The 15,926-nt window shown below is 44.5% G+C and overlaps 1 protein-coding gene across 7 annotated transcripts; it reads right to left on the reverse strand.

The window, feature by feature from the left end:
* Nucleotides 1-364: 364 nt before the first annotated feature.
* LOC111870230 (circumsporozoite protein-like) lies at nucleotides 365-14,617 on the reverse strand. Of its 7 annotated transcripts, none has more exons than XM_023862339.2 (3): nucleotides 5,697-7,031; nucleotides 1,535-1,675; nucleotides 365-600 (listed from the first exon to the last, which is right to left on the reverse strand). In XM_023862339.2, exons 1-3 carry the CDS (start codon nucleotides 5,757-5,759, stop codon nucleotides 460-462), a joined length of 345 nt encoding a protein of 114 aa, XP_023718107.1. In that variant the 5' UTR covers nucleotides 5,760-7,031; the 3' UTR covers nucleotides 365-459. The 7 variants fall into 7 exon arrangements, 4 of the variants coding, with proteins under 4 accessions (XP_023718107.1, XP_023718110.1, XP_023718108.1 ...); XM_023862342.1 differs by lacking the exon at nucleotides 5,697-7,031 and adding an exon at nucleotides 3,428-5,690; XM_023862340.1 differs by lacking the exon at nucleotides 5,697-7,031 and adding an exon at nucleotides 3,404-5,690.
* Nucleotides 14,618-15,926: the final 1,309 nt, after the last annotated feature.

Genomic DNA, 15,926 nt, shown 5'->3' on the forward strand with positions numbered 1-15,926 from the left:
ATCTCTAACTATGTGAATTCACCCTCCGGCCAGTTGAACCTCCCCATCTGTAGCAGAAGCGCTGAATGATATTCAGGCAAACGCTACTCTCTCCGGCCCTTGTTTCATCCCTCATACAAATGACTGATGGTCACGCAGTGTCGTGGTTGGTTGGGGCATTCTGTTGCGGCCGGAAAGTCACGGTTTCGAGTCCTGTTGAGGTCATTGAATTTTTTAATTTACCTAATATTTCCAAAGGGGTATGCAGTAGCGAAGTTGGTTGATCCAGCCTCTTTAACAGAAATGAGTACCAGGAATATTCTTGGAATGTTGTTGGGGGTAAAGGGCGGCCGGCGCGTAAGGCTGATAACCTTACCGCCTTCTATGAGCCGACTGTCTAGAAAATGTGGGAACCTCCACGTCTCACCACCCTGTAGGCCTCCACGGCGTGTTACAGGGACGCATTTACTTTGCTTGCTTCTAATAGCGCCACATTGGTTTTTTGTGTGTGGGCCTCTGGCGAGCCTGGGCCTGGTGGCCCGGCCCCTGGCGTTCTTGACGCCCCTGGATCCCTTGGCGTCCTTGTTGAAGGGCGGCGGTAGCCCTTTCTGATGGTCTGTTCTGAAAATATAAATTAAGTTAGAGGGATTAATGGACTTGGTACAGGACAGGATGTTTTCTAAATACAGGCCTAAAATTGTTGGACACAATCTCTCGTGTGCACAGCGAGTAACCTTGGGTGGTTCCGAAATATAGGCTACTCAGGCAAGTCTCGTCTGTCCTCTCTATGGTGGGAACTACCCCCTGACATATTGCCATAGTTCCCTCCTGGCAACTCTTCATATTGTCTGCAGGTAGCAACATATAACTCCTCCTATCGGATGATACCGCTAACCTCTCGGTCCCTGTTTGAAATCTGACAAATTTTCCTATATGGTTCTCAAATGTTGGTAACGCCACTGGGTCGTACACAAGGTAGGTTCGCTTCTCGTGTCTTAGAGGAAGTTGGATAACAAGGCGAATAGCTTCCTGTGTGGCCAGGACTGCGGCTTGGGCCGATTCGTAAAATGCATGCATATTCTCCGGCTTCAAGGCTGTAATAAATGAATAGCCTTGTTCTGGTTGGACATAAATGTCGCGTAAAATCGCGAACAGTTTATGGGAGGGTAGAAAACTGGCGGTCATGCGATGTGACATCGCTAAGTCTAGGCTTAATGCTACGCTTGCTATATCCGCGTACATCTTCATTAACAACACTTCTAGCTCTCGTTTAGCTCGCTCTTTTTTCCGACTCGGTTATCCGGCGCGCGGTCTGATTAAGTTGCTGGTGTAGAGTTAACTGCTCTCTAACGTCTTCTTCGCGGCGTATCTTCATTGCCCTGATCATTTGAGCTAGTACGTACCTTCGAGTTTCCCCCCACGCGGCGGGCGCGTAAGGCTGATAACCTTATCGCCTTCTATGAGCCGACTGTCTAGAAAATGTGGGAACCTCCACATATCTCACAACCCTATAGGCCTCCACGGCCTGTTACAGGGACACATTTACTTTACTTACTTCTAATAGCGCCACATTGGTTTTTTGTGTGGGCCTCTGGCGAGCCTGGGCCTGGTGGCCCGGCCCCTGGCGTTCTTGGCGCCCCTGGATCCCTTGGCGTCCTTGTTGAGGGGCGGCGGGAGCCCATTCTGATGGTCTGTTCTGAAAATATAAATTAAGTTAGAGGGATTAATGGACTTGTACCGGACAGGATGTTTTCTAAATACAGGCCTAAAATTGTTGGACACAATCTCTCGTGTGCACAGCGAGTAACCTTGGGTGGTTCCGAAATATAGGCTACTCCGGCAAGTCTCGTCTGTCCTCACAATGGTGGGAACTACCCCCTGACATATTGTCATGGCTCCCTCCTGGCAACTCTTCATATTGTCTGCAGGTAGCAACATATAACTCCTCCTATCGGATGATACCGCTAACCTCTCGGTCCCTGTTTGAATTCTGAGGAATTTTCCTATATGGGGCTCAAATGTTGGTAACGCCACTGGGTCGTACACAAGGTAGGTTCGCTTCTCGTGTCTTAGAGGAAGTTGGAAAGCAAGGCGAATAGCATCCTGTGTGGCCAAGACTGCGACTTGGGCCGATGCGTAAAATGCATGCATATTCTCCGGCTTCAAGGCTGTAATAAATGTGTTGTGCCGCAGGGGGTTGTCGCCTAACCTCCCACTGGGGTCACCAGTAGGTATATCTCTCCAACCCCGGGAACCACAAAGGAAGGTAGTGCAGGTTTCACATACATGCCATTTCAGAATACCAACTCACTAAAGCAAAGATATATATATATTATAAATGTGTGAATTACAACCAAAACAAATAAAATAGTGCCTTGCGGCTCTAGTTCATGTAGCGTGTTCTATCCTTCCTCGTCCTCCTGTGCACAAGCAAAAGTAACAATAACTAAAGCGAAATAAGTATGGTGATTACATAGTCCAAATAAAGTTCCTATATTGTGAAATCCATCGAGCGATCCGGAGTAGTAACAGCCTCCGTCCGTCTTGTCTTTAACCACCTACAACATGTAGCTTACATTGTCTCTGCTTGCCTTCTCCTTAGGTCTCTACTTTCACTAATGCTCCATAAATCCTAACCTAAATCTAATACAAAATAGTAACTTCAAAACGGGTGACTTGTCACTTCTATCGGGTGACCCGTCACTTCTGTAAGGTGACGCGTCAATTCTACTGGGTGACCTGTCCCTTCTATCGGGTGACCAACCATTGGCAAGTACTCACGTGCCCCTTCCATGGGCGACAACTATAGTCCCATCTCTCGCGGTTCCTTGTTCAGTGATGCCCCTCGCGACTCCGCGTCGTCGTGCCCCACGGGCTCGAAAGCGTACTCTGTCGGCGTCTGGCGACAATCGTCCAGTCTTAGCTTAGCCCTCCGCCCCCTGGTCCGAGGGTTCTTATACCATCTGGATCCGTGGGCGTGCTTCCGTCCTCATGGACGCATTGGGAATCGGAGATTCCCATTGGCTACATTCCCTTCGGTTCTTAAACTTGCCTATATTTGGTCTTTCCTGACTGCCTCATACTTTGTCCCTCATTGTGTGAAGTGGCTGACTAACGGAAATGAATAATCATGAATAACAGGATACATGAGCAATCTCGATTTCCGTAGTTAGTTTCATCATTCTAGCTCAACCATAAATTCATATCTGCTAAGCCTTAATAATATAATTTAAAACATCAAGGCCAAGTTTTCAAAATGTTTTCAAAAGTCCTGGGCACAACACTGCCCCCTCCTTAAATGGAAATTATAGCTTCCTAAAGGTAAATTTCCATCTTACCCTAAGGTTTTAACTCGTAACTTTTCTTTAAAACTAACAATTACAATTCAATAACCTTCTTACATAAATTTTTCTTTAAAACGTACAAACAATTTTAACTGCTTACGCACACCATCTTTGTTCTGTTCATTAAGTCCAAACATCACATAATTTTGTTTTACAAGTTTAATACAAATTTGTCACTAGTCTCTCCCGTTCTTAGCTTCATTCACATACTCGTTCCGTCCATATAGTAATTTCACTAAAGTTATCACATGGTTCACATTCTTGTGGCATTACAACTGCTTATCCACGATACTCCTGCTAACAGCTGACGTTATCAGTCCCTTCCGGTGTCGTAGTCCCGCTAGTCTGGCGAAGTGTATTCGTTCTGCTGTTAGGTACTGTATTTCACTCGTACTGATGTATAGATGTCGCAGGATGTGACGTCCTCTCTTCCTCTGTCGTTGAGTTCTTTAGGTGATAAAAGCAGCCAATTAAAAAAATAAAAATATTACAAACACCATGCGTACAATTACCGGTAATATAATTTCCCGTAAACGTAAGGTCGTTGGTCAAAACGGCATAAACTTCATACTAGTCAAGGTTTAAATGGTCGTTGCCAAACTCTACTCTTAAAATAAAAATCAAAAGGTTTCTGGTTTTTTTTTTATCCATCTTCTATCTTTGGTGTCCTAGCTGTGCGGGTTACAATGGTCGAGTCCAGCGGCCGCACATTCTGCAGCTCAGCTCAAGTTGCACACACACATAATCCTTGTCCTGCAATGCTTCTCTTGGCGACCATCCTTCGGCGCCAATTGCTGTTGGGCACAAATAGTGGTTCGCTCCTTAGACAACATCGGCTTTCAGATCGCTGCTTCGATTGTTCCTGTAACTTGTTCATCGTGATTTAGTATATGTTATGTCGCTTCTCCTCCTCCTCGTTCCTTGGACATCCCGTACTGGCGAGGGCAGACTATTATTTAAATTAATCAGTTCATCATAAAAATCTAACAATTTACTCATTGTAATAAAATATAAAATTAAACCCCATTATAATTTCCTTTCTTAAGCGCCAAATAATCTGTTCCTATACTACAAGCCTGCCGTCATCCAGCGTAAGTAGGCTTGCTCATGGTTGGTCACTTACATATTTGTCAATTCATACTGTCCTTTAATTGATACATGCTGCAAAAGTCATGGCAGCTTAACCCATCAAACCTAAGTCTAACATATAACAGTAACAATACATTACATAGCAATAAAGCAATAAATGATGTAATTGAGTATAAATCATCTATGTACAGGTAATGCACTACCTTGACCTTCCTTAATTCATAAGTAATTTTAAACATCCACAGTTCCTCTAACATTACTCATTACAGTTTAAATTAAATTCACTCATCTCCTTACAATTTGCTTCTTATCTTAATCCATAAAAACCAACGTGTAACATCTGTTGTTCCATCAATTTAAGTTGAGTTGGGTAAGTGGTCATTCAACATTTCATCATCGTTTATTTACTTCTCATTATTCCTACTTTACTGCACCCAAGTCCTTAACGGCATCACGTAGTCGTTACTTCAGTATGTTATGTCGTTATCCTTATCTAAATTCAAAATCAACGTCAACAGTGTAATCACTCGTAACTATCTTTCGGCAACAACTTACCGCATCTTGTCCCGTCCGTAAATTTACTCAGTTTAAATTTCTTCCTAACTGTTTTATAAAATTTAAATTACATCAGTTTGCCCTTCCAAATAATCTTATCCTCGTTTCCTTAATTTCCATCACCCACTTATTTCATAATTACTAAGTTTCAGCTTTTATTTTCGTCTGACTTAACGTTACATTCCATAACCACAGTTACTAATAAAACTATAATTCCAAAATAAATAAAATTCCCTTACCTACATTATCCAAAATAAAATTTTTTACTAAAATAATTTTCCACAGTATTTATATTTAACTCCATCCAATCAAAATATAAACCAAAACATAATGTTCAAACCGTATGTACTTCACAATAATCATATAAATCAATTTTACGTGTCTGTAAATCCACGGTCATTAAAAAGAAATAATATTACCCATTTTGGTTAACTGCCAAATATAATGTCTCTAATTTTATCTCAATATATCTACCCCAAATTAATAAAACACACCTCAAATTCATAAAATTTACCAAATTTTTCATCCTTAATTATAACAAATATTACTGTTAATACTTAATATAAACACCCAAAATACATCTTAGTAACACCGTTTCATTTATTAACATTTCCCACCATTTAATAAATTTTTAACATATAAGTACACGTAATCAACTCCAGTAGTGTCAAAACAATTCCCGTAAGTAATTTCATTACTAAATCAAATTACGTAAGTTTCCTTCCTTACCCAAATATTTACGTAGTAAAGTCGTCCTCCATGGGCATGCTTCAGCTCCTTCGGCGAATACATCAATAACTATTTCAACAAGGTGTGGGATAGGGCCTTCCATAGCACTAGCATACAGCTAACAATTCAGCCTAATCACTTCGTGTTTGTCCGCGTACTAACTCTCAGGTTAGTTACTCATACGTAAACTGATTCTCAACCGTCCTTCGCATCTGCTACTCGAACGCAGTGCAGTCGGTCCGCACACTCAGTTCATTCCACATAAAATTATTCGACGGTATAATAACATTTCCCCCAAATTCTACTAACTCCTTCACTAATTATAAGTAACGTCCAACCTTGTGTTGCACACCCATGACATTATTAATATAAACATGTACTAATATTTCAATTCATAATAAGTCTAAAGAATTAAATTTCACTACGTCCCCAACGCATTTTCTTTTACTATTCTATAACCCTTTAAATCGCACTAAAATTTCATACTAACCAATTTTCCTCCTAAATGTAAACAAATTTCATTTTACATATAAATTTATTATTATCACTTGTCATTCTCAATGTCCTGTAACCCTTCCTACAAGTAATCTCTTGGCAGTGCTGCATGGTAGCTTCACGAGTGAATGTGTCACCCGCGTTATCGTGAGTAGCTTCCGGTCTCCTTTTGTAGTAGCGGAAACAATGTAACGCGACAAGCAATCCGCATCCACATGTTTCCCTTTTTTAACCTTATGTTCAATTTCAACGCATATTCTAACACTGTACAACCGTATCCAACAAACGAAATAAAGTAAACAAATGTGTTTATCCTACAAATAGTCAGCTAATCAAACCAATAGTAAGTCAACTAAAATTCTAATGTTAACAAATCCCTACACTTATCAAAACTCATCATACGTCTATCTATAAAAATTTTAAACATCTAAATTTTAAACACTGTTAAACACTAGCTTTCACGGTCTTACCTAATATTTAATAACTCCCAAAATAATAGCAATTTGGTCACACAAATCTTTATATACTTCTCTACACGTCATCCAACACACAACATCGTTCAACCTTAAACTCAACATTCATTCCCTTAGCCCTACACAACAAGAGCTTGCAACTCCCATGTAACAAGGTAAAATTTCGCATGTAACACTCCACGCAAAATAAAGTTCTAAAGTCTCACCCATCAAATGGTCGTATTATTAAATGTAAAAACAGTAGTCGTCCCAATAATCCATACATCCCACATGTGTCAAGTCCTCCAAGTTTTATCCAAAACAAGTAAAGTTCAAAACATCTCTACCAGCATGCAGTGTGCCTCTAGTCGGCACACAAAAAGAAATGGGGGGGNGTTGATATTCCGCGCCGGGTTATTAACCTTACGGCGTGTTAGCATTTTCTCACACATCAGTACAATGGAGGTCGTACGATTAATCCGTATCGACAGGCGTCCCTGTCGCGCCTCACAATAATTTTGTTAACACTAGTATTGTCTTCTACCACCACGTCAATCTCTCGTTACTATCCAGGTTTACCTAATCCGTACTCTCTGGTACGAGTTGCTCTTTCCCCGGGGGACATTCGTTCCCCGTCCTCTCTCTCTACCTGTATTTTCCCGCCAGATCCCGGGTATATGTGTCCCAATCGGGAATCTGACTCCCCGATCGGCCGTTTCCTGCATTCCAATGTCGCGGCTAGCTCAACCTGCAATCATGGAAGAGGCCCACTTTCGTGGTTCGGCCCATCGTGCCTTCCCCTCAATAACAGTGGGAACCTAGTTCACTAATTTTCGTAGTGTCCCATTTATTGAGTTATTGAAACTACGTCCCTTTTTCCGGACAACCGTGGCTAATTATCTCCTACATTCGTGCACGTCTAACTCCCCTGGTTTTACCCTGCCAGTCAGTTCTCCCTCACCGAGGTGAGTTAATTCTTTTCCTACCCCCTTATTATTATTAACTAATTTTGCCTGAAAGCGCACCTGACTCATTGTCCAAGTCATGTACGCAATCAGTGTACCTAAATTTCACAGCTAATTCTTAGCTTCCCGCGGATATCATAGCGTTGCGACGTTGAGCGACAACACCACTCCGCGTAACGACGTTCCAGGTTTTTATTCACCTGCCTCTCAGTAAGCGAGAGGGAGACGGTTTACCCGAGGGCTATAGCGTTCCAGACATCATAGTCGGCACTTCCCGAGTTCAACCCTGGGATGGGCCATTCTCGCCTGCTCACGCGGCAGCGCCGTCAGCGGGGTGCGCTGTCCCGCGTCCGACGTTCCCTGCAACGGGCGGCGTTGGTGGCGATGCGCTCGCCACCGCTCGGCCTCCTAGCCTGACAGTTGACGTCGCTCCCCTCTCGGGATGAGCGCACTGGTCCGCAAACCGACTTTTGCCTCCCTCTTACTGCGAGTATCACCCCCAACTTGTTCATTATGCCAAATTATTACTTCACAATATTATTTTCTTACCAACTTATCACTCTAATTTTTACACCCACAATTTCAATAGTAATGTTCGTCGTCACAACAGTCTCACAGTTTAACTCACATGTACACCCAATTTAAAAATTAATTTACACTTATGCTAGTTCTCATAGTCCTAATTGGTAATACACTTCCTCCTACCTTTCCTCCAGGCGGAAGATCTAGTTGTCCCTGCAGATTATCCAACCTACAGTGGTGAAGCCGGCGGGGATTTTGCCGCTGTCACTTCCGAGCTCCCTTCTCTCTCGCTCGACTGTCGAGCGGATCGGGCCTCCTCTGGGCCGTCCCGATCCCGGTGCCAAAACTCGTAACAGTGGTAGCATTGAATAACCAAGGGGTGTACCTCACCTGACGGGACCCATAGTTTCACCCTTGTTCCGGGACCTAACCCCCCCTAGGACATTCCGTATTCCTAGCTCCTGGGGCCGGGCGAGACTCCCTTAAAGAACCGGTTCCCCTGATACGTCGATGATCTTCCCCGAACCACCAGCCGGGAAAGTCGAGATCAGGGTCCTGGCGACAGTCACTCTCATAATGTCCAATCTTCCTACATCGAAAACACCTAATGGCCTTCTTCTTGGGTTGTCCGCGACTCCTTCTTCTCCCTTGGGGAGATTCGCTACCTCTAACGTAATCCCGCTGCTCCTCCGCTACCTTAAGGGTTTCCAACTCCGTTCTTAGTGCCTCCACCTGAGCCTGAAGGGCTTCCAGTTCTCTCTGAGCCATTGTCAATACTCGGCTAAACAATACCGCTGTGACCACGCCCTTCCCCAACTTAAATTTGTTATCCACAATTTTCTACTTATTACCCTAAGCGTCCCTGGGTGGCGAGAGTCAACTACATGCACTCTTCTCACCTGTCGGCGTAAGTCCCGCAATTCGGGCAGAATTACAAGCTGATCCCGTAGCTGCCACCAGTTTTGTTGTGCCGCAGGGGGTTGTTACCTAACCTCCCCCTGGTGTCACCAGTAGGTATCTCTCTCCAACCCCGGGAACCACAAAGGAAGGTAGTGCAGGTTTCACATACATGCCATTTCACAATACCAACTCACTAAAGCAAAGATATATATATTATAAATGTGTCAGTTACAACCAAAACAAAAAAAATGGTGCCTTGCGGCTCTAGTTCATGTAGCGTGTTCTATCCTTCCTCGTCCTCCTGTGCACAAGCAAAAGTAACAATAACTAAAGCGAAATAAGTATAGTGATTACATAGTCCAAATAAAGTTCCTATATTATGAAATCCATCGAGCGATCCGGAGTAGTAACAGCCTCCGTCCGTCTTGTCTTTAACCACCTACAACATGTAGCTTACATTGTCTCTGCTTGCCTTCTCCTTAGGTCTCTACTTTCACTAATGCTCCATAAATCCTAACCTAAATCTAATACAAAATAGTAACTTCAAAACGGGTGACTTGTCACTTCTATCGGGTGACCCGTCACTTCTGTAAGGTGACGCGTGAATTCTACCGGGTGACCTGTCCCTTCTATCGGGTGACCAACCATTGGCAAGTATTCACGTGCCCCTTCCTTGGGCGACAACTATAGTCCCATCTCTCGCGGTTCCTTGTTCAGTGATGCCCCTCGCGACTCCGCGTCGTCGTGCCCCACGGGCTCGAAAGCGTACTCTGTCGGCGTCTGGCGACAATCGTGCAGTCTTAGCTTAGCCCTCCGCCCTCTGGTCCCAGGGTTCTTATACCATCTGGATCCGTGGGCGTGCTTCGGTCCTCATGGACGCATTGGGAATCGGAGATTCCCATTGGCTACATTCCCTTCGGTTCTTAAACTTGCCTATATTTGGTCTTTCCTGACTTTGTCCCTCATTGTGGGAAGTGGCTGACTAACGGAAATGAATAATCATGAATAACAGGATACATGAGCAATCTCGATTTCCGTAGTTAATTTCATCATTCTAGCTCAACCATAAATTCATATCTGCTAAGCCTTAATAATATAATTTAAAACTTCAAGGCCAAGTTTTCAAAATGTTTTCAAAAGTCCTGGGCACAACAAATGAATAGCCTTGTTCTGGTTGGACATAAATGTCGCGTAAAATCGCGAACAGTTTATGGGAGGGTAGCAAACTGGCGGTCAGGCGATGTGACATCGCTAAGTCTAGGCTTAATGCTACGCTTGCTATATCCGCGTACATCTTCATTAACAACACTTCTAGCTCTCGTATAGCTCGCCCTTTTTCCCGACTCGGTTATCCGGCGCGCGGTCTGATCAAGTTGCTGGTCTAGAGTTAACTGCTCTCTAACGTCTTCTTCGCGGCGTATCTTCATTGCCCTGATCATTTGAGCTAGTATCTTCGAGTTTCCCCCCACGCGGCGGGCGCGTAAGGCTGATAACCTTACCGCCTTCTATGAGCCGACTGTCTAGAAAATGTGGGAACCTCCACATCTCACCACCCTATAGGCCTCCACGGCCTGTTACAGGGACGCATTTACTTTACTTACTGCTAGTATCGCCATTGTGGTTTTTTTTCGAGGCCGGCCCTCTGGCGAGCTTCTGCCTGGTGGCCCGGCCCCTGGCGTACTTGAAGCCCCTGGCGTTCTCGTTCCGGGGCGGCAGGGGCCCTTTCTGATTGTCTGTTCTGAAAATATAAATTAAGTTAGAGGGATTAATGGACTTTTACAGGACAGGATGTTTTCTAAATACATGCCTAAAGTTGTTGGACACAATCTCTCGTGTGCACAGCGAGTAATCTTGGGTGGTTCCGAAATATAGGCTACTCAGGCAAGTCTCGTCTGTCCTCTGTATGGTGGGAACTACCCCCTGACATATTGTCATAGCTCCCTCCTGGCAACTCTTCATATTGTCTGCAGGTAGCAACATATAACTCCTCCTATCGGATGATACCGCCAACCTCTCGGTCCCTGTTTGAATTCTGAGGAATTTTTCTATTTGGAGCTCAAATGTTGGTAACGCCACTGGGTCGTACACAAGGTAGGTTCGCTTCTCGTGTCTTAGAGGATGTTGGATAACAAGGCGAATAGCTTCCTGTGTGGCCAGGACTGCGACTTGGGCCGATGCGTAAAATACATGCATATTCTCCTGCTTCAAGGCTGTAATAAATGAATAAACTTGTTCTGGTTGGACATAAATGTCGCGTAAAAGCGCGAACAGTTTATGGGAGGGTAGCAAACTGGCGGTCAGGCGATGTGACATCGCTAAGTCTAGGCTTAATGCTACGCTTGCTATATCCGCGTACATCTTCATTAACAACACTTCTAGCTCTCGTATAGCTCGCCCTTTTTTCCGACTCGGTTATCCGGCGCGCGGTCTGATTAAGTTGCTGGTCTAGAGTTAACTGCTCTCTAACGTCTTCTTCGCGGCGTATCTTCATTGCCCTGATCATTTGAGCTAGTATCTTCGAGTTTCCCCCCACGCGGCGGGCGCGTAAGGCTGATAACCTTACCGCCTTCTATGAGCCGACTGTCTAGAAAATGTGGGAACCTCCACATCTCACCACCCTATAGGCCTCCACGGCCTGTTACAGGGACGCATTTACTTTACTTACTGCTAGTATCGCCATTGTGGTTTTTTTTCGAGGCCGGCCCTCTGGCGAGCTTCTGCCTGGTGGCCCGGCCCCTGGCGTACTTGAAGCCCCTGGCGTTCTCGTTCCGGGGCGGCAGGGGCCCTTTCTGATTGTCTGTTCTGAAAATATAAATTAAGTTAGAGGGATTAATGGACTTTTACAGGACAGGATGTTTTCTAAATACATGCCTAAAGTTGTTGGACACAATCTCTCGTGTGCACAGCGAGTAATCTTGGGTGGTTCCGAAATATAGGCTACTCAGGCAAGTCTCGTCTGTCCTCTGTATGGTGGGAACTACCCCCTGACATATTGTCATAGCTCCCTCCTGGCAACTCTTCATATTGTCTGCAGGTAGCAACATATAACTCCTCCTATCGGATGATACCGCCAACCTCTCGGTCCCTGTTTGAATTCTGAGGAATTTTTCTATTTGGAGCTCAAATGTTGGTAACGCCACTGGGTCGTACACAAGGTAGGTTCGCTTCTCGTGTCTTAGAGGATGTTGGATAACAAGGCGAATAGCTTCCTGTGTGGCCAGGACTGCGACTTGGGCCGATGCGTAAAATACATGCATATTCTCCTGCTTCAAGGCTGTAATAAATGAATAAACTTGTTCTGGTTGGACATAAATGTCGCGTAAAAGCGCGAACAGTTTATGGGAGGGTAGCAAACTGGCGGTCAGGCGATGTGACATCGCTAAGTCTAGGCTTAATGCTACGCTTGCTATATCCGCGTACATCTTCATTAACAACACTTCTAGCTCTCGTATAGCTCGCCCTTTTTTCCGACTCTGTTATCCGGCGCGCGGTCTGATTAAGTTGCTGGTCTAGAGTTAACTGCTCTCTAACGTCTTCTTCGCCGCGTATCTTCATTGCCCTGATCATTTGAGCTAGTATCTTCGAGTTTCCCCCCACGCGGCGGGCGCGTAAGGCTGATAACCTTATCGCCTTCTATGAGCCGACTGTCTAGAAAATGTGGGAACCTCCACATCTCACCACCCTATAGGCCTCCACGGCCTGTTACAGGGACGCATTTACTTTGCTTACTTCTAATGACGCCACATTGGTTTCTTCTGCGGGGTCCTCTGGCGAGCCTGGTCCTGGTGGCCCGGCCCCTGGCGTTCTTGACGCCCCTGGATCCCTTGGCATGCCTTGTTGAGGGGCGGCGGGAGCCCTTTCTGATGGTCTGTTCTGAAAATATAAATTAAGTTAGAGGTATTAATGGACTTGTACAGGACAGGATGTTTTCTGAATACCCTACCGTTTATAAACACTCTCGCTTCACCTATTAACTTAGCTCTCGCTATGTCTGCTAAGTCCTCTCGTGACCAGTTGCTCAGGCGTGCACATTGCTCCACCTGTGATATGAACTCGGTTACCGGTCTGGCGTTGGCTTGACCGCTCCATTCCTTGATACTTGCGGCCAGATATATAGATCTTTGGTTTTTGTCCCTATTGTTAGCCCTCTTAATTGTTCCTCTAATTGTGCTATTCTAGCCTCCATGGTTCTATTTAATATTATCCCCATCTATTCCTGTTTTCTAAACCCTTTCTCTTCTACCAATCTGTACGGGGTGTGTTTCGTTGATCGCGCAGCTGGCACTACTTTGGGGGGGGGTGAGAAAATATTACTAATTTAGTCCATCTCCACCCTTTTAGTTAGGCTCTTCGCTACACTCGGCTGTCTTGGTTATGATCGCTCGGGATCCGTCGTGGACGGGTAGGTTATGGAGGGGTGAATCAAAACTCCCTGCGTACATCCTATTCTATGTACACTCGTCTATTTACACTGATATTTACAATAAAGGGGCCGCCTTCGGCATGTTTACATAACACCGTCTCGTTACTCTCTTTCTAATTTCCCTCTCAGTGGGAGATGCCGTGAGACTGTTGCTTCCCTTCATTGCCTGTCACTCTACACAATTTCTACCCTATTCTACCCTGGCGCTCGCTGGGGTACACTGGAGACTGTACTTTGAGATCACACAACAACACTGACGTTTCAATAACATGGCTAATATGAGCAAAGAGACTTACTTGCAATAGAAATGCAGATAAATGTCGCCATCCACCATCTCGTGGCACCCATATCGGATAGGGCCTCCGGCTGTCTACTGGTTATTACGTTTTAGATCAGATCCGTAAGTCTCCTGAATTCAGCAATTTATATCATTAACTTGCTGACTCTGCGGTTGGCGAAAGATGGAGGTTAACTCCTCCTTTCGTCCTCAGTTCCCTAAGTGGTATATTCTAATTGGCTGTGGGTGGTTCCGTGTTCCTCTTTGCTGCTTATTTAATAATATTATTATACTCCAGTGTACCTACAACGCGACTTGCAGAAGTGCTTTTGCGTATTCTGCTAGCTCAGGCATTCTTAATCTAGATTGTCTTTCCAGGTGTTGACATACTAATGTGATTGTTGTAAAACGTTTGTCGCAAGTCTTAAAACATTTAGGCAATGCATTTTGACTTCTAGTCTCAAAATTGCGGCGCAACATATATAATATAATATTTAATTTTATGTTGCCTTATCATAGTTTACTTACGCCTGTTTTCTTAAATTTTGATTTCTCCTATCGCATTTGACAGGTAAATATTGCTTAGTATTTCAAAGCTAAGTTTATTTTTAATAGCATTATTATTATTATTACTTTGCTTTGATTTGTGCTTTGTTTTCTTTCTTTCGCTCGTGCTCACATTGTAACTGGTCCTTGGGCTGTTGAGTTGCCACTCAAATAAATAAGAATTTAACTGAATTATTATTGTGCACTAGTTCCTCATTTACCGATCACGGTTGTCGCGCGGTCTGGGGCGTGGGCCGTGTTCACCCGCTCGAGTGCTGGGATCGTGGGTTCTGGTCCCGCTCGGGGTATGGTTGTCTGTGTGTGGGTGGTGGCCTTGCGGCGGGCTGCTTACCTTCCGCGAGCTGGGTATCAATAGGTAGCAATGTGGACACCACACGTACAGGTTCAATTCTTGTTGTGGCTACCAGAGTTGCAATTTATTACGGCTATCCAGCGTTGTTTCAGGACACAATATGGACATCAAGCACTCGTTTCTGGAACGAAAAACTGAGGACTACAGCTGCTCTGTTGTGAGTAAAATCTCCTAGAAAGACACGGAACTCTGAAGAAAATGTCAATCGCATTAATGAGGCATTCCATCGATTTCCGCGCAAATCAATTCTTGCTGCTAGCTTGCAGTTACAAATTCCACGTTCAACAGTGCACGATGTGCTACACAAAAGGCTGGCTCCTCCTAAGAGCGTAAGGTAAAGGTAAAGTTGTCCCTGTGGTTAAGTGATTAAGCACTACACCATGAAGACGTATGGGGGAGTGGATGTATAGACCCAGGTTTTCTTAACCTGGGCACTAGTTGGAGGTGAGTGGTTAGCTTCACGTCCCAGCCGTTTTACTCCCGGGGTAAGAGCCCCAGGTACCCACTGGATAGGAGGTTGGGTGGGCCCCGCAGCCGGTCTGGATGCTTTGGAGAAAAGACCCTACCGGAATTTTAACTCCGAGCCCTACGTCATCCGGCCCGTATAAAGTCGCTACACCGACTACGCTCTCACGGCCCTGTCTTTGTAGGTAAACTGCAAGTAATTTAAAGGGTCGGGGTCAGAAAGTGAAATCTCCCAGCAGGGATACGTGACCTTGCAGACTGAACTACTTTTTTCTTTAATTTGGCAAATTGCCTAGAGGCAGTAATGCTTGGTAAGTGACAAGTCAACTGTCATGATACTTACGTGGCGCAGCCATGTTAATATGGTAAAAATTATGAGGCCTACGCCTACAGCCGATATACCCTGCAACACATAAATACAGGAGTCACATGAGATTTAATCCTAATTGAAACTCGCCTACTGACTGAGATTCTGAAATTTACCTCTAAGAATATATGGCGATTTATTGTTTACCAAACCCTGTTCAGGAAACTTGAGTGAATCTCTCTCTGTCTCTCAGAAAACATTTCAGTACATTATTTAAATAAAAATATAACGTCATGTAATGGAACGGGAATTCCTTTGCTGCTTTTCTGAAACTTACCCAGGCCATATAAAGGGGGAAATACGTCGAAAAGCCTGCACTGGTAATCACTAAAAAAAGAAATAATAAAATAACCTCAGTATGATACACACATATACACTTACAATCGAATTCCTGGCTTGTCACCGTAATGTCAATTTGTTTCTGTGCCGAACACAACACTTTGAG

This window comes from Cryptotermes secundus, unplaced genomic scaffold, assembly GCF_002891405.2.
Source record: "Cryptotermes secundus unplaced genomic scaffold, Csec_1.0 scaffold3341, whole genome shotgun sequence".
In the NCBI taxonomy this organism is placed as follows: Eukaryota; Metazoa; Arthropoda; class Insecta; order Blattodea; family Kalotermitidae; genus Cryptotermes; species Cryptotermes secundus.